The sequence below is a fragment of the Mustela putorius genome, unplaced genomic scaffold (genome assembly GCF_011764305.1).
Source record: "Mustela putorius furo isolate JIRA1106 unplaced genomic scaffold, ASM1176430v1.1 tig00000430_pilon_pilon_pilon, whole genome shotgun sequence".
NCBI lineage: Eukaryota > Metazoa > Chordata > Mammalia > Carnivora > Mustelidae > Mustela > Mustela putorius.
In genome coordinates, this window is record NW_025421377.1 from 25,619,772 (window position 1) to 25,645,794 (window position 26,023).

Sequence of the window (26,023 nt, forward strand, 5' to 3'; positions counted from 1 at the left end):
TCTCTTTCTCTCCGGAGGCTGCTGTGGAGTTTTCTAGAGACTTTATGTGATATCGCACCCGACCCGACGCAGAAGCAGATGTGAGAATCCTATTGCCTTTTATTTAGCCAGACATTAAAGATACTTGCAAAAAATATGAAACAGTGATACTTATATCATCAAAAATTTTTAAAGATATTTATATTAACATATACATTTATGTTTAATGTATAAATGAATGAATCAAGCACCTAAAATGTTGAAGATTTCTGTTGTAATTCCAGATATAGTAAATATCAGTAGCTATAACCCACTACACAAACGCTCTTTGGAATCCTCAATAATTCTTAATAGTATAAAAGGTCCTAAAGCTAAAAAGTTGGAAAACCTGTGCTCTAAAGGAGGCCATGACAAGCCGTTGCCCCAGAAACTCGGCAACGTACCAGGCAATCACTGCAGTGGGCTCTGAGTCTGTATGCAGAGGTTACTACCCCATCTGCACGACTCTGAGGAATTTTACAGGGAGAACAATGTGGAATCGAAGTTTCTATTTTATATGATTTCCTTTCCATCCGAGCCATTGTTCCACTAAGGACAGCAACCCGTCGGTCGCCAAAGCCAGTGATGGACTCCGGAGAGTTCAAGCAAGGAGCAACAGGAAGGCTCACACCGAAAAGTCCGACTCGGGCAGGCATGTGTGCTGCGGGGCTTCAGCTCAAGCTCGGCTGCTTTTACACCCTTCCTTGCTTCCTTCGTGCGGGAGCCGCCCGTTCCGTCCACAGCAAGATGAAGCCCACTCAAGCCTTTGCTCGAAAGTTAGGTCCCATCTTTGCTTTTTGTTTTTGCTACGGTTCCGCAACTGCTAACATTCCTTTCCATGATATACATGATCGTATTTTACACCAGGTGACCCTATCCCAACCAGCCACAGCAGGTGACCTGGGACTGGACACCCTTAATCCAAGGGTAGCCAGTCCACGGCTGATCGATGACGGGCCTGTTCTGCTGTGATGGTGGCCTCCTTTTCCCGTTTTGTTTTGTTTTTTAATTTTAGCTAAGTCACATTAATTCATTAATTAATCAGTTAATTAATGTATGAATTTGAGAGAGAGTAGCACGAGTAGAGGAGTAGGGGCAGAGGGAGTAGGAGAAAGACTCTGCCCTGAGCGTGGAGCCTGACGCAGGGCTCGATCTCACAGCCCTGAGATCGTGACCTGAGCCAAAATCAAGATTTGGAGGTACTCAGCTTGGGAGGCAGCCAGGAGTGAGATGACTTCGTCCCATCATTTTGTTCCTCAGAAGCCCGAGCATGAAAAAAAACGTTTTTGCTTGTTTGTTTGTTTGTTTAAATAAAAGGTTAAGTACTAGAATGAAGATAACTTTGAAGCAGATTCCACTCTCCCTGCTCCAGAGGAAGTTAGAAAGTGGTGAGGGGCCATGGGGAGCTGAAGGACAGCTCTGGGGAGCTTGGGGTCTGAGGCTGGAAGGCTGCACGGGAGGGACAGACACACAAAGCCCCGCAGTCCAGAATCTGCACCTGCTCCGCGCCGGACTCTAACGCCGGACACGTGCTCGCACGGAACAGCCGCAGGAGGTGGTGAAAGCCTTTATAAACTCCAGCTCCGACTTAGTCTCCGTGAAGACGGCAAATTTCAGCCTGGAGGCCCCCAGCCCCGGGCATCCCCTTGCGGATGTGACCCGCGGGCTGCCCGAGCCCCAGCCAGAAACCGGGGTGCCAGCCTCAGTGAGGAACGTTCGTTACCATCGACAGAGCACATCACTCATCCTCCAAGAAGCTGCAGCCGCACTTTGCTTGTCCTCCTTCCTGGAAAGAACTCAACGACTTGGGCCAGCTTGACGGGGCTAGTAGGTGTGGGTTTGTCCTCCCAGGAAAGGGTTCGCCCCCCTCTCGGGACTCACAGGAAAGCCTTAGCTCCTGCTGTCTCTCACTCCCGGCCACTGCCTTTCAGGTTGGGACCCACAGGAGACCCAAGACAAGCTTTATTTTGCTCTGTAGCCGTCTATCCCTATCTACCAAACTACACGTTGGCCCATTGACTTGGTTTTCCGCCTCCCTCTACTAGAACGTAAGTGGTGTATGAGGGCGTGATTTTAGTCTGTTTTGTTCCTGGGCCTAAAACGGTGCCTGGTTCTTAGTAGGCCCTCAGTATGTATTTGTTGGAAGGTTGAACAAATGGGTTTGGTTTTATCTCTGACGAGCTGGGAGAGGGGAGGGTAGAATGGGTTGAAGCTTGCGGAGCCGAAGGACACGAGAGAGTGATGGGTTCTCGAATACTCGAAGAAGATGATTATTTAAGGAAATAAGAGATACCCCGGGCAAAGGGGCGATGGGAACCAAAGTTCAGCCGTTTCAAGGCCCTAATGCAGCTGGAGAAACAAGACATGAAAACGGAAGGGGGGTGGTGAACAGGAACCCAGGAAGGGAGGTTCCAGAACCAGGATGGAACCGCAGAGCCCTGAGATCGGACAGAAGGTCAGAGGTGAGCAGGAGGGAAAGGGTGCGGCAGGCGAGTCAGCAGAATCACACCTGACCAACCAAATTCTGCTTCCTACTGGTTTTCCCTTATAAAAGTAGGACTTTAAAAACTGGTTTTTGGTTTTGCTTTTTAACTTACATTGAAAAGTAGCGAGTTATTGGTATTAGATAAATGAGCACAGGAGCTTCTAAGTGATCTGGAAGTGAACTCGTAACGTGAGCCATTTCCCCCATGTTTTGTGCCATAAAACTTGACAAATTCATAACCATTGTGAGACCTAGTTTGGATCTCAGAGTATTGTTTTACATATATTTCACTTTTTAAATTTTAAAACAATTACAGAAAAGTAGTAAAACAAAACAACAAAAAAAAGAATTTTTGTACATCAGTTCCCCCAAATATTAACATTTACCGTGTTTATCTCACTGTTCTCTCTCTGTACACTTTTTAAGGAACCACTTGAGAGTAAGTGGTCGATATGATGTTCCCTCCTCCCTAATAGTTTCTGTGTGTACTTCCCAAAAACAAGGACATTTTTTGGACATAACCACCGTAAAATGATCAAAATTAAGTAATTAACTTAGATTTGCTACTGTATTTTAACTTTATACAAATGTTGCCAACTGTCCCACTCATCTTTTATAGCATCTTGAAGGAAGGGGCTGGGCTTTGACCCCTGCTGTGGTGTCACAGGCCAGGAGCAGCTCCGCACGAAGACCATAGCAGATCCGGACGGTTGGGCTGTCACCGAATTCTCATGCTGCAGTGGGAGACTGTGTCGTGAGTTTCCATGCCTGCCCAGAGCATCTTGTAACCAGATGAGGAAGGCCAAGAGCATCCCCAGAGGTCCATCCTGAACAGGGTTGGACTGTTGAACCCACGCCCGAAACTACATACCTCTGGACCTCTTGCTGGGCAAGAAAGTATGGTCATCTCCCCTTATCTCTGGGGATACATTCCAAGACTCCCAGTGAAAGTCCAGAACCACAGGTAGTACCAAATCCATATACATACTAGGTCTTTTCCTATATCTATCTATGTATCTATCTTTATGAAAAAATATATCTATTTATGAAAAGCAAAACTACAATACAAAGCCAAAAAGCAAAATTACAATAAGAGGGAATGACTGAAAATCCCTATGCATGTAAGCCGCTGTCAGTTAAGTTTTTTGTTATTTATAGCCAAAAGCAGTCCTGACTGACATAACCCTATAGAAGTGGAAATACCAGACCTTTACAGCTATATGTGGAGAGGTGTGTCTATACACACACACACACACACACACACACACACACACTGCTTTCAAGAAAAAAACTAATGAATGAACTACGTAAGATGTGAGTGCACCTGTTTCCTCTCAGCGTACCCAATATCTTCATACCCCTTTGATTTATTTTGATGACTTTTTAGGCATGACGCCTTTCTTGAACAATTCTCGCAGGATCACACAATGTTAGAAGAAACCTGAGCGACTATCTCCTCTAAACTCCTTCACAGTACATATACTTTCAAGAAATGTGTTTACAAGTAACAAAAGCAGTCACAGGACGGGGAGGAGGGATGTAGCAGCAGGTGGTGGGAGCAGCTGAACCCCAGCGACAGCACTCCAGGGATCCCAAGCCAAAAATCTAAGGTCGTGCTTGTCAGTTGTTCGTGCACATTTTCCTACAATCCTCGCTATAGGCAGAATCAATAAGCTCTTTGTTTCACTGATAATAGTAACTTTAAAGACATTTCTACTGATAAAAGTCCAGTATGTTGTTTTATCAATATAGTGTAATGCAGACAAGCAAATTCTTTGCTGTCAGCCTCCAGCGAGGTTACTGAAGGCTTTGCCACTTGCTAAGGGTGTCACCTTGGACAGATACATGATTGGTCCTTTCTTTGTCTTAGTTTCTTCACCTATAAAATGGGAATGCTATAATGGCCCTATCTTTTAAGGTTGTTGGGAGAAATAAAGGAATTAACATGTGTAAACACTTAGAACAGGTTGGCTATTATTACAGAGTGGTAGTTTAAGCCATATGCACTAGTTATGTCACTTGCAATGAACAGATATTATTACATTATCCTGGCGATCATTGGCCTTGGGCTGTCCATCACAAAGGTAATGAACTTTGGCTTGTGTCTTCTGCTGGGCCTGATGGAGCCCCAGCCTCCAGGCCTCTCCATTGTTGGCAGGAGGCCAGACCTCAGATCTTTGTACTTTGGGACCTTTGAACCTGAAATTGCAACAAAGGCAGGCCAGTTTATTTGGGGAGGTTTTATTCATGTTGCCATGGAAATAGATCCCTTTTCCAGCCTTCTGTCCACACCCTCCAAGGCAGAGTCATTGCTCCTTAATAGACTTTTGTAAGACACCAGCAGATGCCTCAGAAACATCTAGAACACCCAAACCAGGGCCGGCCAGAGGCATTCTGTGAAGTCCCTTTAACAATCTATGCAGATTCTTCTCGAGAACTCATGAAATATTGTAACTCCCTATTAATAAGCGGAACTATGTCTATACCCCTATCTGTATTTTCAAAAGGGAAACGTGTGTAATCTAAGTGTCCACGCCCAGCTGAGGTGAAGTTCATGTATGAAGGCAACAGAAATAAATTCTCGGTTATTCACGGGCTCAGACAATCTACTACCTTTATACCGTTTCTGAAGAAATTACTCCAAGGCATACTCAGCAAACTGAGAAATAAACTAAACTTCAGAGTGGAAAGATCACGGCGTAAAAAGGACGAGTGACAAATGTCGAGACCAGTAAATTAAGGCCAACGAATGTCATTTTACCTCAAAGGAAACCGTGCATTAGTTATACAGACTATTTGTGCAAAGACTTGCACTTTATAGGTTGAGTGGAAGCAAGGAACAGTAGCTTTCGGAAACTTAGTTTAGCAGCTATAGATTGCTGAGAAAATCTCCCGATCCACTTTCTGCAGCCTACAGCAAACTATTTAAACAGAATTTTTGAAAAGCCAAATAAGCTCTTTACTTACATGTACTAAGTTGGGGCTAATAATGCTTCAATTCTTTTTTTTTTTTTTCAAGTAGTCTTTACACTTAACATGGGGTTTGAACTCATGACCCCGAGATCGAAAGTTGTGATCTCTGTCTGTCAAATAAATAAATAAAAATCTTTGAAAAAAAATACCAAATGTTGAGTTACCCCCTTACTTAGCATTCTACTTCTTTTTTTTAAAGATTATTTATTTATTTGACAGAAAGAAATTAGACATAGGCAGAGAGGCAGGCAGAGAGAGAGAGGAGGAAGCAGGCTCCCCATTGAGCAGAGGGCCTGATGCAGGACTTGATCCCAGGACCCTGAGATCATGACCTGAGCTGAAGGCAGAGGCTTAACCCACTAAGCCACCCAGGTGCCCTAGCATTCCACTTCTAATTATAACCTTCCCCTCCAAGAAAATTAAAGATATGTTCACACAACTTGTGCATGAACGTTCAGAACAACGTTATTTATAACAGCAAAAAACAAAAACAGTCCAAATGTCCATCAACTGATGAACGGATAAACAAAATGTCATTTATTTATTCAAGGATTATTACTCAGCCATGAACAAGAATGGAACACTGAGGCATGCTACAGCATGGAGGACCTTGAACTCACGATGCTAAGTAAAAGATCCAGACACAAAAGGCCACATACCGCATGATTTCTTTCATTTGAGGCTTCCAGAGCAGAGTCATCCACACGGACTGAAGGTATGTCAGGAGACTGCGAGGAAACGGGAGCCATGGCTCACACGGATGGTCATTCTTTATTTTTTTTTAAAGATTTTATTTATTTATATGACAGAGACTGATCACAAGTAGGCAGAGAGGCAGGCAGAGAGAGAGGGAAGCAGGCTCCCTGCTGAGCAGAGAGCCCGATGAGGGACTCGATCCCAGGACCCTGAGATCATGACCTGAGCCGAAGGCAGAGGCTTAACCCACAGTGCCACCCAGGTGCCCCACGGATGGTCATTCTTTTGGGAAGGACAAAGGTGTTTGGAAGTAAGAGAGTGGTCATGGTTACGCCATCCTGTGAAGACTTAAAGCCACTAAATTGTATCCTTTCAGAAGATGAATTGTGGGTGACACAGGGAATTCTTAAATCACTATATGGATGCCTGAAATGAATCTAACGCTGTATGTTAACCCTACCAGAATTAAAATTTCGAAAATTCATTTCTTAAAAAAAGATGAAGTGTATAATATATGAATTATGTCTCAATAAATTTTTAAATTAAAAAAAAAAAAGGGAGGGCACCTGGGTGGCTCAGTGGGTTAAGCCGCTGCCTTCGGCTCAGGTCATGATCTCAGGGTCCTGAGATCGAGTCCCGCATGGGGCTCTCTGCTCAGCAGGGAGCCTGCTTCCTCCTCTCTCTCTCTGCCTACTTGTAATCTCTCTCTTTCAAATAAATAAATAAAATCTTTAAAAAAAAAAAAAAAAAGGGAGGTGAAGCCAAGAAGCAGGTACTCCAGCTGTGAGATCAAGGGCCTCTGCTCCTCTGCACCAAGGGAAACATGTTCGCCATCCCGAGATACTGTTAATGAAGATGGACCAAAAGGAAGGGGATCGCTCTTTTTCCTGGGTGGCAAGGGTGAGCAGTTGCAAGACAGTTCATGGTCCTTCCGTGGTCCTCTTAGAGTCTCACGACCCCCAGGACCGCACAGGGTATGCTCTTAACCTGCTGATTGTGTAAATAAAGGAGGTCTTTGGCTCTGTACTAGAACAGTCTCATTTTGGAGGGTATCTTTAACGAACTCTTGGTAACCGTCACCCTTTCCTCCCTAGGAATGCTTAGGAAAAAGGAGAAAAACATCAAGAAGTGGAGTAAATTGGTGGTTTTTATATAGAAAAGAAATTGGGGCACCTGGGTGGCTCAGTGGGTTAAAGCCTCTGCCTTCAGCTCAGGTCATGTCCCGAGGTCCTGCGATCGAGCCCCGCACTGGGCTCTCTGCTCCGCGGGAAGCCTGCCTCCTCCTCTGTCTCTCTCTCTCTGCCTACTTGTGATCTCTGTCAAATAAATAAATAAAATCTTTAAAAAAAAAAAAAAGCAAAAAAAAAAAAAATAAAAGAAAGAAATTGGATTGAAAATCTCCCAGGGTATGCGGCATATCTGGTTTATTCTAAACTACTCTCTGAGAAAAGTTCTTCCCTTGCTTCCAGGCACAACACAACGACTGGTTTTATGGAGTTTCTGAAAAGAAACTCAGCCTAAGCTATGTTTGCATGAGGCACTACTCTGCCCATAATCAAAATGGGCTTCTAGGGGCACCGGGGGTGACTCAGTTTGTCTGAGCATCTGCCTTCAGCTGAGGTCAAGATCTTAGGGTTCTGGGATGGAGCTCTGCATCCGGCTCCCTGCTGGGAAGGGGTGGAGCCTGCTTCTCCCCCTGCCTGTGGGTGGGCTTGTGCTCTCTCACTCCCTCTGACAAATACATAAAATCTTAAAAAAAATACATGCTTCTTTCCTTTTTAATGTTAATATTGAACAAATTATATATATATGAAATATACCATAATTCTTTAAAGTGAAACTCTGAACCAAAAAATAATGAAAATAATAACTAAGGATAAAAGTTTGTTTTATACAGTGTGGAGATTCCTCAAGAGAAAACAAATAGAGCTTCCCTATGACCCTGCCATTGCACTCCTGGGTATTTATCCCAAAGATACAGATGGAGTGAAAAGAAGGGCCATCTGTACCCCAATGTTTATAGCAGCAATGGCCACAGTCACCAAACTGTGGAAAGAACCAAGTTGCCCTTCAACGGACCAATGGATAAGGAAGATGTGGTCCATATACACTATGGAGTATGATGCCTCCATCAGAAAGGACGAATACCCAACTTTTGTAGCAACATGGATGGGACTGGAAGAGATGATGCTGAGTGAAATAAGTCAAGGACAGAGAGTCAATTATATGGTTTCACTTATTTGTGGAGCATAACAAATAGCATGAAGGACATGGGGAGATAGAGAGGAGAAGGGAGTTGGGGGAAATTGGAAGGGGAGGTGAACCATGAGAGACTATGGACTCTGAAAAACAATCTGAGGGGTTTGAAGAGGCGGGGGGTGGGAGGTCAGGGTACCAGGTGGTGGGTATTAGAGAGGGCACGGATTGCATGGAGCACTGGGTGTGGTGCAAAAATAATGAATACTGTTACTCTGAAAATAAATTAAAAAAAAAAAAGTTTGTTCCATAGTAAGGACCTTTCTACTTTTATGGAAATTCCGAATCTTTGCATTCTTCTAGGGGAAAATGGGGTGGGGGGAAAACTTCTTAGCTTATTTTTTATTTGAAGGGTTAATATGTGAAGACATTTAATTCAGTGTATGTGTTGGATGTCCTCTATGTTCAAAGAACTGTGCTGAGCATGGTAGAAGCTGTAGGGACATGCTAAGGACATGGTAGGCTTCAGCATCAAGGAGATGAGGGTCTCGGTGCTGCAGTGAGGCCTTCTCTGATCATGGCACAGAGAAATGTGAACCTCCAGCCGGCCTCTCCTAGTGTAGTTCCGTAAGACACTACCGTTGGAGACTGTATGTGCCTTGAGAGAGCCCAGCCAGGTGTCCATGTGACATGACCGAGTGGCGTGGCTGCTGTGCCATGACCGAGTCGGTGGCTGCGTCGCTCATGGTCTCTCCCACTCTAGATTTCTGGAGCATTTATTGTCATCGTACAAAAGGAAACAGGAGCTTGACAACCTGCGGGTAAAACAACCTCTTTGTCTCCTTCCTTTGTAGCTTGAAGATCAGGGGAAAACACACGCCCCCGGGTGGGGTCACCACCGCACTGAGTGTCTTCCGAAGGCATCTTCGTGTCTTCGGGATAAAGGCAAACCCCCTAGCAGATCTGGAGCCTCCAAAACCGCTTCCTGCTCCTCGCTGAGAACTCTGCGCTCATCCTCTGTGTTCGGGGCCCCTGTAATTCAGAGCTGCTTTCAGGTTCTCCAAAGTGGCAGGCTCTTGCCTCAGATTTTGCTTTTCAATGTAAAAAACATTGATGTAAAATTCTTACAACGTAAAATTCATCACCTTAGGGGCACCTCAGTGGCTCAGTCCTTAAGCGTCTGCCTTCGGCTCAGGTCATGATCTCAGGGTCGTGGGATGGAGCCCCGCATCGGGCTCTCTGCTCAGCAGGAGGCCTGCTTCTCCCTCTCCCACGCCCCCTGCTTGTGTTCCTTCTCTCACTGTCTCTCTCTGTGTCAAATAAATAAAATCTTAAAAAAAAAAAAAAAAAAACCTCATCACTTTAACCATTCTAAAGTGTGTAATTCGTGTTAGGCAACTGTCCCCACGACCTAATATTTCCATCAGCTCCAAAAGAAACCGCCCACGCGCCCACTGGCAGCCACGCCCCAGTCTTTTCTACCCCCAACCCCACGACTGCGAATCTCCTCCCCATCTCTGTGGAGTTACCTGCTCTGGACCCTTCGTGGACATGAAACCAAACAGCGTGTGGCCTTGTGTGTCTGGCTTGTTTCCCTTAGCATCGTGTTTTCAAGGTTCAGCCAGGTCATAGCATGTATCAATACGTCTTTCCTTTTTATGACTGGATAACATTCTATCGTGCAAATGCACCGCGTTTCATTTCTCCATTTACCTGTTGGTGGACATGTGGACTATTCTGGCTATTTTATGGATAACGCTGTCCTGAGTACTTGTGGGCAGGCTTTCGTGGGGACACCTGACTTCAGTTGTCTTGCATCCATACCTAGGAATGCAATTGCTACATCACATGGTGACTTGGACGGGTGGCTCTTTAAGGAACTGGGCAACGATTTTCTCTCCAGGATGTTTGTCTTGTCCCTGGGATTATTTCAAATGTGTCATCCCTTTGTCTGGTGTTTTCAGCCTTTCACGTCCCAGCTTAGACATGACTTCCTCAAAGAAGCCTTCCCTGGGGCGCCTGGGTGGCTCAGTGGGATAAAGCCTCTGCCTTCAGCTCAGGTCATGATCCCAGGGTCCTGGGATCGAGCCCCACATCGGGCTCTCTGCTCAGCAGGGAGCCTGCTTCTCTCTCTCTCTCTGCCTGCCTCTCTGCCTGCTTGTGATCTCTGTCTGTCAAATAAATAAATTTAAAAAAAAAAATCTTAAAAAAAAAAAAAGAAGCCTTCCCTGACCACTTCACCTGAAACAAGATATCCCTGAAATCTGAGGTAGAGAACACTGTTCTAGGACTCACCATATTACTTCGTACTTGCTTGTTTCTCTGTCTTCACCAGCACATTCCAAGTCTCTGGATTCTGTTAGGAGGGGATATGTGTATCGTATTCTCTAGAAGTCTAGGAGGCACGCAGTCCACAGTGAGAAATGGTTACATTGAAAACTCACAGCATATTTTCCATTCTAAGCAACAAAAGCTGAGGTTGCATGACTCTTCCACTAAAAAAAAGGTCTACATAGGGGCTCCTGGGTGGCTCAGTTGGTTAAGTGATTGCCTTCGGCTCAGGTCATGATCCCGGAGTCCTGGGATCAAGTCCCACATCAGGCTCCCAGCTCCATGGGGGTCTGCTTCTCCCTCTGACCTCCCCTCTCATGCTCTCTCACTCTGTCTCTCTCTCAAATAAATAAATACATTTTTTTTAAAAAGTCTACATAAATGGATTTATGGAGCTATCATTGGAGAATGATAATTAATGAATTATAATATATATGTATATATAAATATATAAATATAAATATATATATATATATATATATATATATACCACTAATGTTCATAACTAATTATTTTGGTAGCTGGTTTTCCTTGAAGTGTTCAAGAATAAAGTTTAGGGACCCTCTGTTATGCCCAGATTGAAATTGCATTAATTGGTACGAATGTATCAAAAAAACAATTCCTGCTTTTTGAGCAAGTAATTTTATTTCTGAAAATTCTAAGGAAATAATTCTAAATGCAGAAAATGTTTTATGCATAAAAGCACTGACTGAAGAATTATTTATAAATAAAATTTAAAATTAAAAAAGTTAATTTTTAAAAATTTAAAGTTTTAAAAATTGGAAACAATTTCCTTCGATAGCCAATAGAGGAATAGCTACATAAGGTCTACAGATATTTAAAATAATGTTCAAGAAGAATCTAGAATAATGTTGTAGCAATTGTATTCTACTGTAACTACAACTATTTAAAGAGGAGGAGAACTCTGAACCTATAGTAAGAAATGTATTAAAATGCGAAATGGTATGGTTTATGTGGTAAGACAATATATAATTTTTCCCTTTTATTTCATTTTTTAAATTTTTTTAGAAGATTTTATTTATTTATTTGACAGAGATCACAAGTAGGCAGAGAGACAAGCAGAGAGAGAGGAAGGGAAGCAGGCTCCCTGCTGAGCAGAGAGCCCAATGTGAGGCTTGATCCCAGCACCCTGAGATCATGACCTGAGCTGAAGGCAGAGGCTTTAACTCACTGAGCCACCCAGGCACCCCCATTTTCTAAATTTTAAATGTGATCCTTAAAGACTAAAGCTAAAGACTAAAACGTACATCTCTGATGAGGGTTTTGTTTAGGACTTCCGTGTTGAGAGTACAGGGATAAAGATTTCTGTGCATTATGCGATGCTGTAGGGCAACCGATAAATCAGAAAACACTTAGTCGTAATCAACTAAGAAAACTCTAAGATTCCCAGAAATATTGGTAGCCTTATCTAAAGTTTTCCACATTCCTAATTAGTATACAACGTCCGAGGAACAGAGCAGAAGTCCGTCCTCAAACTTCCGTGAGCAGAATAATGAGCAGACCCCCCGGATTCAATGAGATTCCCGGGTGCTGGCCCCAGAGATTCGGACCCACTAAATCTGGGCTGGAGTTCAGGCACCTGCCATGTTTCTCTAACAAGGAAAGGACGGATACAAACGAGCCAGGGACTACATGCTATGAAAAATGTGCTTTCCATATCTTCCAAGGTCTTGACCTAGTACCTTTTTTTTTTTTTTTTAAAGATTTTAAGAGAGAGTGCAAGTGGGGAGAGGAGCAGAGGAAGAAGCAGAGAATCTCTTTTTTTTTTTTTTTTTAAAGATTTTATTTATTTATTTGACAGAGAGAGATCACAAGTAGGCAGAGAGGCAGGCAGAGAGAGAGAGAGAGGAGGAAGCAGGCTCCCTGCCGAGCAGAGAGCCCGATGCGGGACTCGATCCCGGGACGAGAGATCATGACCTGAGCCGAAGGCAGCGGCTTAACCCACTGAGCCACCCAGGTGCCCCAGAAGCAGAGAATCTCAAACAGACTCCCCGTCCAGCCCAGAGCCCAATGCGGGGCTCATCTCACGTCCTCGACATCACGACCCCAGATGACACCAACAGTGGGAAACCCAACAGACCAAGCCACCCAGGGGCCTCCGATCTACTTCTAATTCGGAAGTGGCCCATTGTAATGAACTCTGCTATGGAGGATAAATTCTGCAAAATTCGCCAACCTATGGCAGAGTTGACCTCTGCAACCCCAGGATGGAAGTTTTACAGAGCACTTCACATCAGTTTGCTTGCTCTCAGGAAAAAATAGAAAATAGGAAAAAAAGGGCAAGAAAATGCTTTTGCTTTAAATTTGAACCAGTGTCTCATGTCTTGCCACTTTGGGATAATAACAGGTGAGCAGTCACTTACATTGTTTCTGAATTGGCCCCTCTGATAGGTCCATTAATATAAAAAACTACAGAAGGGCGCCTGAGTGGCTCAGTCTGTTAAGCGTTTGCCTTTGGCTCAGGTCGCGATCCCAGGAGCCCCACATTAGGCTCCTGGCTTAGCAGGGAACCTGCTTCTCCCTCTCCTTCTGCCTGCTGCTCCCCCTGCTTGTGCTCTCTCTCTCTCTCTCTCTCTCTGATAAATAAATAAAATCTTTAAAAAAACAAACAGGCTAAAGAATCACTCTGAACTTCCATTCCTCATTTCAAGAGCCTCTGCTCTTCAGTCACGTTGCCCAGGGACTTTAGATAAAGTGACGATATCTCGTCGGCGGCTCAGGGGGACCTTACCATCTTAAAACTTGGAGAGTCTGGCTCTCTGGCGAGGACTGGTCTCCCAGGGATGCCCTAGCCATGAGAAAATAGGACATCGGTGCATTCCGTGTGATCACAGTCCCAGCATTTGCCAAATACATGCCCAACAGCTTGGATTCTGTGCTGGGAGGAAAAGCAGATCTTTGCTGGAAGCTTTCACCTGATTCTAAAGGGAGTTTTGTTCCCTTTGTAGCCCACCCAGCGTTCTACTTCTCTATCAGGCCTGGAAGAAAAGCACAGTGATTGCTCAAGGGTCACGAAGTAAAGCTTGTAAGGAAAAAACTGCTTCAACAAACCCTTCAACTGTTGTGCTGCTGTCATTGTCACACTAGATGATTGAACTTCTTCCTCATTTCTCCCTTTGCTTCTTACCTCGGGTTAAGGGGGCTGGTGCCGTGTGTACCTCTACCTCTTCGCCTCTCCAGAGAGCATCTCTGTGAAATTGGTAGGACGGGGGAGCCGTTGGAGCAGGAGACTGTGGAGTCTTTGGAAAACCACCAGCAGAGGGGCCCGGGGCTCAAGATACCCCTTTAAAACTCAAGGGCTGCTGGGATAGACTCCCCGAAGGCACTTGCACCTTTATTCACCTGACCAGGAAACAGCCTGTGGACATCCTTGACTACCTTGTGCATTTCCTTGCTGCGGGGAGCCTGGATTTTGCCTAGTAACAACCCATTTGAGATTCCCATTGGCTGTGACTGACCTTATTTAGTGATATTGGCAACACCCCCTTGTTCCATTGAAGGGATAACTATCGGTGGGCATTTAGATTAGAGGTAGTTCAAGAAAGGGATGGTCAGTAATATATTTAACGTTCTAGCTTGAAATAATTTCAAACTTAGAGAAAAGTGGCAAGAACTAAACAAAGAACTATCTACCCTTTACTCCTGTTCCTCAAATGTTTACATTTTATTATCTCTGCTCTGTACTTCCCTTCCTATCTAGTAATAGACTCATTAAGAACAACTTTAGATTTACAGAAAAATTGAGGAGCTAGTACATACGGCCTCCCCCCCCCACACACACACAGTTCTCCTATTAGAAACATTTTACACAGGCATAGTACATTTGTTACAATTAATGAACCAACATTGAGAGTATATTGCTATTAACTGAAGTTTTACTCAGAGTTCCCTCATCTTTACCCTCTGGCTGGTGTCACTTTAACTTGATTCAATCTTTCTGAAATATGAGCTGGTAAATGTATCAAAAAACATGAAATTGCACCTGGGAAAATAGCCAAGGAATAAAAGAATCTCATAGTTATTTTTTACAAAGGTCAGTACTATTTATAAAAGTAAGAAATGACCCAAATGTCAAAGAGTAGGGGGATATCTAAGCAAACGATCATATATCAACATAGTAATATACTTCTGGCTATCCAAAATGTAAACTAAATTGCATTTGTTCTGAAAATTGTTTTAATATATGGAATATGCTGTTAAGAAAAACAGTGCAAAGCAAAATACAGTATATAAGCTGGTTAGAATTAGGCAACCCAAAGTTCAAAGGGAATGTAAGGATTGGAAATTATTAGAATTTACTCTAATTTATTACTCCATAGATTCTGTGACTATGTCTGAATTGCTTTTAAAATTTATTATTAAAAAATACAACGATAGCAATTTTTATCTTCAGAAAATGCTTTAAGTAAAAGATCTTGAATAAGATATACTCTAGAAGATAAAAATATGGCTAGACTCCCTTCTGCATCCTGATGTTGAGTGATAAAGTAGTTCCAAAATATTCCCTCGAACTTTCAGGAAAAATAAAGATAAAACTAGACCAGTGCTACTGGTAGATCTAGTCCATTTTGCGTTATAACCAAGTATAGTCAACGTTCTTCAACCTTATCTGTCCCACACCCGTCTCGTGTCTGCCCCACAAGCAAACAGAAAAGGTACAGGTGGGGAGATGGGCCGTCACAGCTGGGAGATCGCGCCCGGCTCCCTTCCGTGGGTGGCACCAGCGACCAGCTTCTTGCCTGACAGCTCCCGCACCCAGAACAATGGGCAAGGAAGCTGGGCAAAAACTAAAGAAAATCATTGCTTCTACTTACAACTAGAGGACTTCTACTTATCAACTAGAGGACTGTTTTGTCTTTAAAACGACTTCTAAAATAATTTAACACTTAATACATTTGGGATATGCCCCAAAACTGCCAGAGAAAGGAAGTGACCCTGATGCAAAAGCCTGGTCTGCAGATGCATTTTAACCTGTCCCACATTCAGCCGTCTGAAGACATAAACTTCTCTTTATCTGGAACTCAATATTTAATGCCCAACTCAAATGGAAAAACAACAATACCTTAAGTAATAAAACAAGCTGGAAACTACTATGCATAGCATGGTTTCGTTTTTGTTGTAAATTCTGGAAGGATACACACAAAATACTATCAGTAATTACCTTAAGGTAGAGAAATGAGGGCAGCTTTTGTTTTCTTCTTTTCTTCTCTTTACCTGTGTTATTTGATCTTTTTTGCAATAAACATGTATTATTTGTATAACTTTTAAATGCCTTAACATATGCAAATAGATGTAAAACTTATAAAACTCCACCTTTTGTCAACTGACTTTTGTTCCTTGCACCCAAAATGCAGCTATAATCGATTTTCAGAATGATGAACACAAAGCACTTAAAGATCCGCATGGCTTTTTGAAACACATAAATCACTTTCTGCTTAGTTTTAGACTGAATATATTTAATTAGAATTCAATTATCTTAAACCATTAATCATCTAAAGCATATGTGAAAAACCTTATTAACTAGGATAATTTGTTAGTGAAAGCAATCTATTTCCCAAACCTACCAGATAATGGGAATATTTATTGTGGTACCATCCCACATCATGAAATACTGCTTCACGGATGCCTCCTCATCAAATGTTTCTATTTCCGTTTATGAACACCAACACTCCATTACTTCAAAGCCATTTTCCATCATAAGCCAAAATCTAGATGCTGTGGCTTTACATTTATAGAGGATAGGATTTCCTCAACTTTTCTCAACTCCTAGAAAACGAATAAAGGCATAAGGAGTTTCGAACTGAAGAAAATACCCCACAAAAACCTCCAAAAGCAGAACTGGAGTCGGAGAGGTGCCACAATACAGAGGAAACCATGAACTATGGCCGAGTAAGACCATCTGGGCCCACAGTGCGGGATGGCCAGGTGACACTGGCCCACAGTGCAGGATGGCCAGGTGACACCCGCCCACCTGTTCTGCCCTCTGCTCTTCCAGGTGCCCTTGCGGAGGCTTTGAGTGGAAAACACCTGGACGCGAGAGACCACAAGAAGGTGTAAGGTGACCCGCATGTCAGAGAGAGTTATGGTCAGGTAGCACCTACTACAACTTCTGCCCCCAGAAATGTGTCTTTGTCCTGTGCTTAGAGAATTAATCCTTTTTTCAAAAAATCACAGGCTGTTGAGGATTAGGATTTAGTCTCTGGATTGGCTGCTTCATGCAGACGCTTTCCTTTACTAACACTCTGGAAGATGTCTTTTTTGAAGATTTTATTTATTTATTTGACAGATCACAAGTAGGCCGAGAGGCAGGCAGAGAGAGAGAGGAGGAAGCAGGCTCCCCGCTGAGCAGAGAGCCTGATGCGGGACTTGATCCCACGACCCTGAGATCATGACCTGAGCCAAAGGCATAGGCTTAACCCACTGAGCCACCCAGGCACCCCTTGAAGTTCATTTTAATTAAAAACTCCAAATACTCTGATCTAGACACCCTTATGTGATTCGGCAAGCCTAGGTCCTTGTACCATTAAGGAAATGGGTCTATTTCTGGCCTAATTCCCACTGATCTCAGCACGACCTTGGCTGGCTCCATCTCTTAGGCAATGAGACCCCTCCTGGGATGGTGGTAAGTCGCTTGTTCAGTACATTCGTGTCCCTGCAAACCCACCTTACTCGGCAACAAAAGACAGGGGCTCACTAGAAAGCTAAATAGATTTGAGGACATAAGTAACCAAAGTCTCCAAGTCCTGTAAGATTAATGATTATGGTTTCAGATGAAGTAATAGCATTGAAATACCTACTAGAAACTGCTAGATTTGGGACTGTTTACTCATCTGAAGAAACAGAACACAGAGAAGGATTAGACCCTCTCAAAAAAGTGTGCACTTTGGCCCCAACATCATTTTCTTGCTTAATTGAGGCATAACTTACAGATAGTTAATACCTTTTTTTTTTTTTTTGAAACCCAACTCTTTTTTTTTTTTTTTTTTAAAGATTTTATTTATTTATTTGACAGAGAGAAATTACAAGTACACTGAGAGGCAGGCAGAGAGAGAGAGAGAGAAGGAAGCAGGCTCCCTGCTGAGCAGAGAGCCCGATGCGGGACTCGATCCCAGGACCCTGAGATCATGACCTGAGCCGAAGGCAGTGGCTTAACCCACTGAGCCACCCAGGCGCCCGAAACCCAACTCTTAAAAGTAGAAAAGAGGAATCAGATTTGGAGGTAGGAATCAAGAAGTACTATTTTTCAGATCAAAGAGAAGGACTAGTTTGATATGTCAGTATTTTTTTTTTTTTTAAGATTGTAAGTAATCTCTATATGCAATGTGGGGCTCGAACATGCAGCCCCGAGATCAAGAGTTGGGTGCTGTACCAACTGAGTTGGCCAGGGGCCCCAATGTCAATGATTTTTTTTTTTTAAGATTTTATTTATTTATTTGACAGAGAGAGATCACAAGTAGGCAGAGAGGCAGGCAGAGAGAGAGAGGAGGAAGCAGGCTCACCACTGAGCAGAGAGCCTGATGCGGGACTCGACCCTAGGACCCTGAGATCATGACCTAAGCCGAAGGCAGCGGCTTAACCCACTGAGCCACCCAGGTGCCCCAACGTCAATGATTTTTAATCCATTTCAGTGAGACTTTATTTTGACCAAGTTAGTGGGATTCTGATAAAGTTTACTACGTAGCTGAATGAGATATTTAAATTTTCAAATGATGGTGGCTTCACACAGCCACACACTCAACTCCCCATAAACCTCCCCTCCTTAGAGCTTTGCCTGGGTTTTTAGTTCCAGGCCAGAACAGAGCTGCTAATTTGGTAAGTGTTAGTTTATGTGACTTCAATTAGATATAATTGTTTAATGACACATCATAATAGCTAATGATCATTACACACGAGGGGTAGTTAAGTAGATGTTTTCATCAGAAATGAGAAATGCAAACGTCTTTTTAATGTAAGAGTATAAGGAAAAATGTTTGATTAGCAAATCTTGTTCTTGTAGAATCTTTTTAATCAACTAGAGGACTTTTTTGTCTTCAGCATCGATGGAAATTTAAAGTGAACAGTATATTGTAAATGGTGTTTAAAATAGTTAACAGCTAACTTACTCAAGATTTACTATGTGCCAGGTATTTTCTAAGGGTTTTGTATTAATTTACTTGATCACCCCCAAAAAACCCAAAACCCCAAACCCAAACCCAAAACCAAACCATCTTAAAAACGAGAAAACTGAAGTTGAAGGTCTTGTCCAAGCCAGGACAGGAACCCGAGGCAACCTAGCTTCATTGTCATGAGGTTTAAGTACTACACTTTCCTATGCATTCATTACACATTTTTAATCTTTTGCTTGATGTGAACAAGTATGGACTCTGCCATAAGTGAACACATATGGACTCTGCCATGCTACCCAGCCTGTAGGGAGTTTTACACTCTTAGCGTCACCAGGAACCTAGACCCTCATCATAGTAATGAAATGGTGTAAGCACTGGACCAGGGCATTATACAGACGGAAGAAAATTGAGCCTGTTGGATCTTACCTAATTCTTTCTAATTCTTATCAACCACATCTGTGTCTCCAACTAGAATTTGCTTTGCTCGTTGCAGACTGCCGGTCTAATCCACCTTATCCAGATGCTCGAGTCAACATTCCTAATAGTTCCAATATGAAACCGAGACACCATAATAAACCAATCTCTGCTTCTCGCTTGTCTCCCTTACTACGCAAGAATGGCTCACGTCAGCCTACATCTGTCATTCCCGGCAGTCAGCTGTCAATGATTCCCCTCTGCCTGGGTCAGTGGTTCGCAAACTTGTGCGGGTTTTTACTGTGGTGATGGTTGTGAAAATACTAAAAACCACAGAACCGTTGTGTATTAAATAGGTCAGTTGTAGGGTATGTGAATTGTATCTCAATAGTATTTCTACAAATTTACAATCAAAAGCATCTGGAAATCTTGGCATGCTATGTGTAACATCCTGAAATGCTGAACCATAAGCAATTTTATGAGTAGGAAATAAGAGTGTGGTATATACCATATATATTTGCTAGATTGAAATTCACTACTTTACAACTCTGTCTACAAAAAAGGCAAATGGTTGAGTTACAATTATCAACAGCTTCTGATGTTGCCTTTCATGGTAAATTGCCATTTTTACATTATTGTATTGCCTTCCACTACTTCCTAGCAAAGAAGCATTAACACCACTGAAGATGTAAGAAAAATGTGAAAGGGAAACTTGTAAACTGACTACATCCTGTGTACTACATTGAAATCTATTTTTATCTTCATATTAAGGCTTTAGGAAAGCATCTATACTTGCCATAAGACTAAGGTTTTCTGGAAGAGTTTTGACAATTCATGGCTTCCAAGAAAATGCCTGTATTTCTTGACCTCGCACAAAAGACTGTTTTTCAACCTGGCCTTGAATTACCTTTCCGTCTTTGTCTCTGTCCACACCACCTCACTTCTGCCACACCGCAGTGGCTGTGTGTTCCCCACAGCCCCAAGTGTCCAAGTGTCTCCCAAACACATCCTGAAGCTTATACTCAAATGAATATTCTGGAATATTCTTTCCTACTTTCTCCTCTTGGCCCTTCCAAGCCCACCTAACTTCCATTTTATCTTCTTGATTTCCCTGGTCCGGGAAGGTGCCGTGAAAATGGGAAACATATCTGTCTTACCGGATGTTGAATTTCCAGCTTAAGCACAGAGCCTAGTATAAAGAAATACCCCTTTCTCTGTATTCTCAGAGTCTAGATGCATCTATCCACCTACCTCGTGCTGCTGAAATGATTTCTCAGTGACCCTCCTTCCCCAGTAGACTGTGAGTTCTTGAAGGCGGGAATTGTATCTTTATCACATAGTAATGTGCCATACATATCTGCTAAATTTTGATGAACTGAAAATACACTCTCCAATCTCCAGACATTCAAAGTCTTCAGGAAAAATAAAACATTCAAACAATTTCCTAAAATACCATGTGGCAAAAGCTGTAAGTGAGGTGTGTACACAGCATTATGAGAATTCTGACGTATAATGACAATTCTGACATATAACAAGAATTCTAAATAACCTTGGAGGGTATTTACCCTGGAATCTTCTTAGACACTTGACAGTTGATCTGTCCCTTGAAAAATAAGGGTAAGGTCACCAGTTAAACAATGAAAAGGGTTCTAAGCTGAGGGAATCCGGCACCTAGACAGAAACTGAGAGGGTAGGGCCATTAGCACTCCAACAGGTCTGGTATGGCTTGCGTGTGGGGTTCGTGGCAGGGAGTGGCTGGCAGGAGGCTGGAAAAATGGGCTGGGCCTGCCTGGCCTCCTCACCTGGACTTTATGACATGAGCAAGAGAATGACACAATCAGATTTGTATTTTGCTCTGCTCGAAGCACCTTCTTCTGCCCTGCCCCCTCCCAACAGCCATGTTTACCATATGAGAGAGTAGATCAAAGTCATAGGTCTGATGTGTGGACAAAGGCCAAAGCGACCTGAATCCTCATGAGAGTCGATGTGAGACCCACACCGTGTTTTCACCAGTAAACCACCAGTCAACACCAGGGCTATGCAAATCATACGCTGAAGCAGATGTGAAGAATGTGGCAGAACCAATAAAGCTGGTTTCTTTGGAAAGTCAGCAGCATTCACTCAAACATTCCCCACCACCGTGAAGCCCTCACTGATTTTCACAGCCCGAAGAAATCTCTCCTCTGAAAGTCTCTGCAGCACTTAGTTTTGTGCTTAGGACAGTTTACAAATTTTTTTCTTGCCTTGTGGTTGCTTTGCTCTCATTCCTGGTGTCACCTTTTTTCTCTGTCTCATTTTAAAAGCTTGTGTCTAAAACAAAGCAGCTTTAAGAGACACCTTGGGAGCAAAATAAGGTATAAATGAATCAGCAACAAATCTCATTAGATTTTAAGTTAAGATGAATTGTTAGCTTTTACGTTTCAAGACGGTGAAGTCACTTAGAATTATTTTTCATATCTATCTTGTGTTTGTTTTCTCACAGAACAGATATATTTATTTCAGCAAAATTCTAAGTAAAATTCCAAAGAAAGAAAAATATTTGACACTCACTGAAACACAATGTTGTAAAGAAAAAAGTGAACAATAATCAGCGTAAGTACAGCAACTTATAAAGATGGGCTGATAGTTTAATGGGGGAAAATACTCAAAGAAACACACAAATATTGTGAAAATACAACATCACTGCCACAGCACATGAGAACATTCCATAAAAAATTAACAATTTCCGTATGGACATTTACTTTTTCAGTCCTCTTTAAATTTATATTCTGAAATCTTGATATTCTATTGCAGTGTACAGAGTAGCCATTCATTCTCTCATTCCACAGACCAAACACAAGCAATTAAAAGGAACACTTCCTGTTACAGATACAGCGCTTCACGGCTAATATTTAATCTTAATTGGCATAAAGTTGAGTGCAAATAAAATCATACTTTTAGCAGCTGAGAAAATTCCTGGGGGAGAAGCATTCACCTCTTAACCCTTGCTGCTTCCCCAGAATATGAATGGTGGCCCTCCAACCCTACTGAGAACGACCAACGCTGATTTTGCCATTTGTTACACGGGGAGTTTCCATGAAAGATGGTTTCAGCAACTATGCAAATGAACCAACAGCTTTTACATTTGGAAAGTTTCCCTTAGGTTTCTTTTTTTTTTTTTTTTTTGAAAGCAGGGCCTGAATGTCAGTCACAGCTGGATGGTACCTAACCGCTTCTCTGCCCCTGGAGCCGAGCCCCGAACCAACCACCCGTCACCTCCCACATCAGCCACCGGGGGCTGCATGCAAAGGCAGGCCAGAAGCCAGGGATGAGCAATCTCTTAAATCAAGAGCTCCCCTCCAGTAATAATTGTATTTTCACTGATTTGGGAAGGGCGTGAGGAAAGAAGGAATTGAAAGGGAGGGAAATAAGGGAGAGAGAGGGCAGAGAGGAAGAAAGGAGGAAGGAAGAGAAAGAGGAAAAGGAGAAAGCAGGAGCTACCTGATTTCAAACCTGGTGCTTCCTACTCTCAGCCAAGATTGACGCTCCAAACAAGCAGAAGCGGGAGAGCTACTGGCCAGAAAGGATTTTATCTGAGCTTCATCAATCCCTCAAATTGCCTCTCTTTTTCTTAGGCATCTGTTCCCCGTGTAGCCAAGGCCTGGGGTAGCTGCTTTGGAGCACAGTGTGGCTCCGGGTGCCCAGGACTGTGCTGCCGGGGGAGGGGGGGGGATACCTCCTGGGTTTGAAGCACCTGCCTCTGCCCCCAGTGTAGGTGTCGCTGGTGCTAAGACGTGGGCTGTCCTTAAGCCTGGATGACCCCTGCGGTCTGGGATGTGCTGACACAAAATCCAGGCAGGTAAACACTAGTTGACCCTCTTACGCGATCTTACCAACCCCTCAGGGATTTTTCTATGGCCCCTGCATTTTCTCACTGAACAGCTCAAGGTGTGGCGGCTGCCTGTTCCAAAGAGGGGAGCACCTCAGTCACTATACTCTTCTCTTTCCCTTGGACTGGGGAATTTCTCATACTGGTTGGCCAACTTCCATTTGCTGTGCTGATTTTTGAGGAGTGCGGCAAAGGAAGTCTTCCGGGTGATATTTCTAGATATTTCCCGGCTCTTGGCCTTCCTGGTGGGGGAAGAGCTTTGGACTAAAGGATACACCCGGAAAATGGGCCTGCCCCGAGGGGCTTCGAGGAGCTGCCATATCTCCCCAGAGGTATTACTGGCCAGATACTGCCATGGCTTCTTCCCGCTGCTGTCCCGTATGTTCACCCGAGAGGCCAACCTTTGCACTAGCAATTTGATGACCCCCTGGTGACCATGGATGGCTGCAAGATGCAGAGGGGTGTATCCACAACCGGACTTCACATTGACATCAAGGGTAATCCCTGCTTTCTGGGTGCTGGAGACGAAGTCCTGGAGTGCCCCGAGGTCCCCGTGTTTGGCCATCCAGTGCAAGGCCGTGTACCCAGTCAGGAAGTCTCTGTGCAGAGCCAGCTGCGGGTCCTCCCAAAACAAAGTCAACACCTGAATCCAAGAGCCACTGGCAAGCTTCACAATCCATTCGTGCTCCCTGGCGTCCAGGGGGACCACAGATGACTTGTGCTCAGAAGGTCTGTGCAGGACGGCAGCTGCAGACTCGTCCCCAGCCCGGGCCCAGGGGCTGTGTGGCCGACCCCGCTCAGCAAGAGAGGCCTTAATGCCCACAGGTCTGGGTGTCAGAGCAGCATCCACTCTCGGGCTGGGCCCTGCTCCTGCCTTGGAGGGTCTCCTGGACCGTGGTGGGCGACGGGTCCTTTTCAGCAAGTCCTGCTCAAGATGCTCCTCATCGGAAGAAGACAGTTTGGCTCTCCCTGCCTGAGAGCTCCTCCTGAGGGATCTCCTGAACTTGGGAGCTGGCCAGGGCAAAGACTCCTTGGGGTGCCCTGCAAGGCCGTTAGCCTCCATCGAGCCCTGCCGAGAGCGGTGACCATCGCCTCTGCTGCCCTGAAGGCTCTTGCCGGGACTTCCCTCCTTGGGAGAAAGGCCTCCCGCTGCATTCCTGCGCTCTCTCCAATCTGGGGTTCCCAGAGCAACCCGCAGCCCCTCTTCGGAACCCCCGGGAGACTCTCTAGGCCCACTGCTGCTCTCCTCGCTGTCGTGGCTTTCTTGGTCCACAAAGTCATCCAGGTCTTGCAGGGACAGCTGACAACGAATACTGCGGAAGACCCCCCGCGGAGGGCTCTCGGGACGGGGCTCCGGGACGACAGGCAGGGCGGGAGGAGACGCAAGCGCGGGGTCTGGAGGCACCGAGTCAGGTTCCCGGACCCAGAGGCTCAGCCCGGAGGGTAGCTGGAGGAAGCTGTCCGGCAGCACCGACCAGGCTCGAGTGGGGCCGCGGTCCCGGGCCTCGGGGACCTGGGGGTGTCTGGCCACCCACTCCCAGGTGCGCTGCCGCTGCTGCTGCGGGGTGGAGTCGTGCAGCGAGTCCGGGGCCCACAGCTCCGGCGGGTCTCCGGGGGAAACCGGGCGGGCCAGGGGGGCCGGCGGGGAAGCCCGGCTCCCGGCAGCCTCGACAGCTGCAGGAGGCGAGCCGGGCGCTGCGGACCCCGGGCCGCGCTCAGCGGACGCGCCCTCCGGCTGCTGCCCCGGAGCCCCGCGGTCGTCCCGGGCCGGCGGGCCGCGCGCCGGCCGCTCCCCGGCGGGGCTGGGGCCCGGGGCTGCTCCGAGCACGGGCTCGCCCGGCGGCCCCTCCGGGCCGTTCTGCAGGCATTCCCGGCAGCAGCGGCCCCGCGCCTCCGCGGCGGCGCACCTGGCGCCGGGCCCGTGGCCGGAGCCGCCCCCCCGCCCGCCGCCCGCCGGGGCCGCCTCCGGGGCGCGTCCGCCGCCACCTGAGCGCGGGGCCTGCGCGGCCGCCCTCGCGGGCTCCTCCTCCGGCTCCTGCTCGCGCCGCCGCCGCCGCTCTCCCCCGCGCGCGCCTTGCGGGGCGCAGGACGCAGCCCCCCCTGCAGGGGCGGGCGCGGGCGGGTCTCGGGGTCGCTGCAGCTCCTCCTCCCCCACCAGGTCCCGGTACCTCCTCTTGAGCACCACGTACTTGGTGCCGTCGGGGTCCTGGCGCACTGCGGCGACCGAGTTGACGAAGCCCTTGAAGAGCTCGCGGCGGCGCTGCTGCTGGCCGGGGGGCGCGTCGGGGTCCCGCAGGAAGCTCTTGAAGTGGCTCAGCAGGGCGGCGTTGGTCACTCTGCCCCCGGCCTGGCACAGGAAGTCCAGCAGGGCCTCCTGGCTCAACTCTCGGGCCATCCCCGCGTCGGCGCGTCCCGGCCCCAGGTGTCGGCGCTTCGCCCTTCCTGCGCTGCCCGCGGCCGGCCGAAACCCCGGCCTGTCGTGTGTCACCTGCGCCCGGGGCGGCGCCACCCGCCTCCATCAGCCGCGGAGGGCGGCGCTGCTCGCGGCCCCCGAGCGCGCCCAGAGCCGCACGGGCTCCCCGGGAAGAGGCCCCCCCGGGTCGGGCCCCCCGCACGCAGCCCGGGCGGCAGAGGGCGGCTCCGCGGGCCTCCCGCCGCCGCTCCCCGCAGCGAAAGTTGCCGCGATAGGTCGGAGCCGGCTTCACCTGCGCGCTGGCGACGCCTCCCCGGCTCGGGGGGAAGGGCCCGGCCCGCCTCCGCCTGTCCTTCCGCCCTCTGAGGTCTGCCCGGCCCCGCCAGCCCGGCCGAGTCGCGCGGCTGCGGGCCGGGGGCGCGCGGGGGGCGAGGGGCCCGCGAGCCGGAGCCCGCAGCGACCGGCTGAGCCGAACGCGCAGCCCCCGGGGCGGGGCAGACCCG

General features: G+C 46.1%; 1 protein-coding gene across 1 annotated transcript; it reads right to left on the reverse strand.

The window, feature by feature from the left end:
* Nucleotides 1-21,845: 21,845 nt before the first annotated feature.
* Nucleotides 21,846-25,789, reverse strand: SOWAHB (sosondowah ankyrin repeat domain family member B). The gene has a single exon (XM_013063393.2). It carries the CDS (start codon nt 25,500-25,502, stop codon nt 23,202-23,204), a length of 2,301 nt encoding a protein of 766 aa, XP_012918847.2. The 5' UTR covers nt 25,503-25,789; the 3' UTR covers nt 21,846-23,201.
* Between the last annotated feature and the right edge of the window lie 234 nt (nt 25,790-26,023).

What these genes read in the sequence shown, in the direction of transcription:
- SOWAHB (XM_013063393.2), bottom strand. Translation starts at nt 25,502, where the DNA reads ATGGCCCGAGAGTTGAGCCAGGAGGCCCTGCTGGACTTCCTGTGCCAG.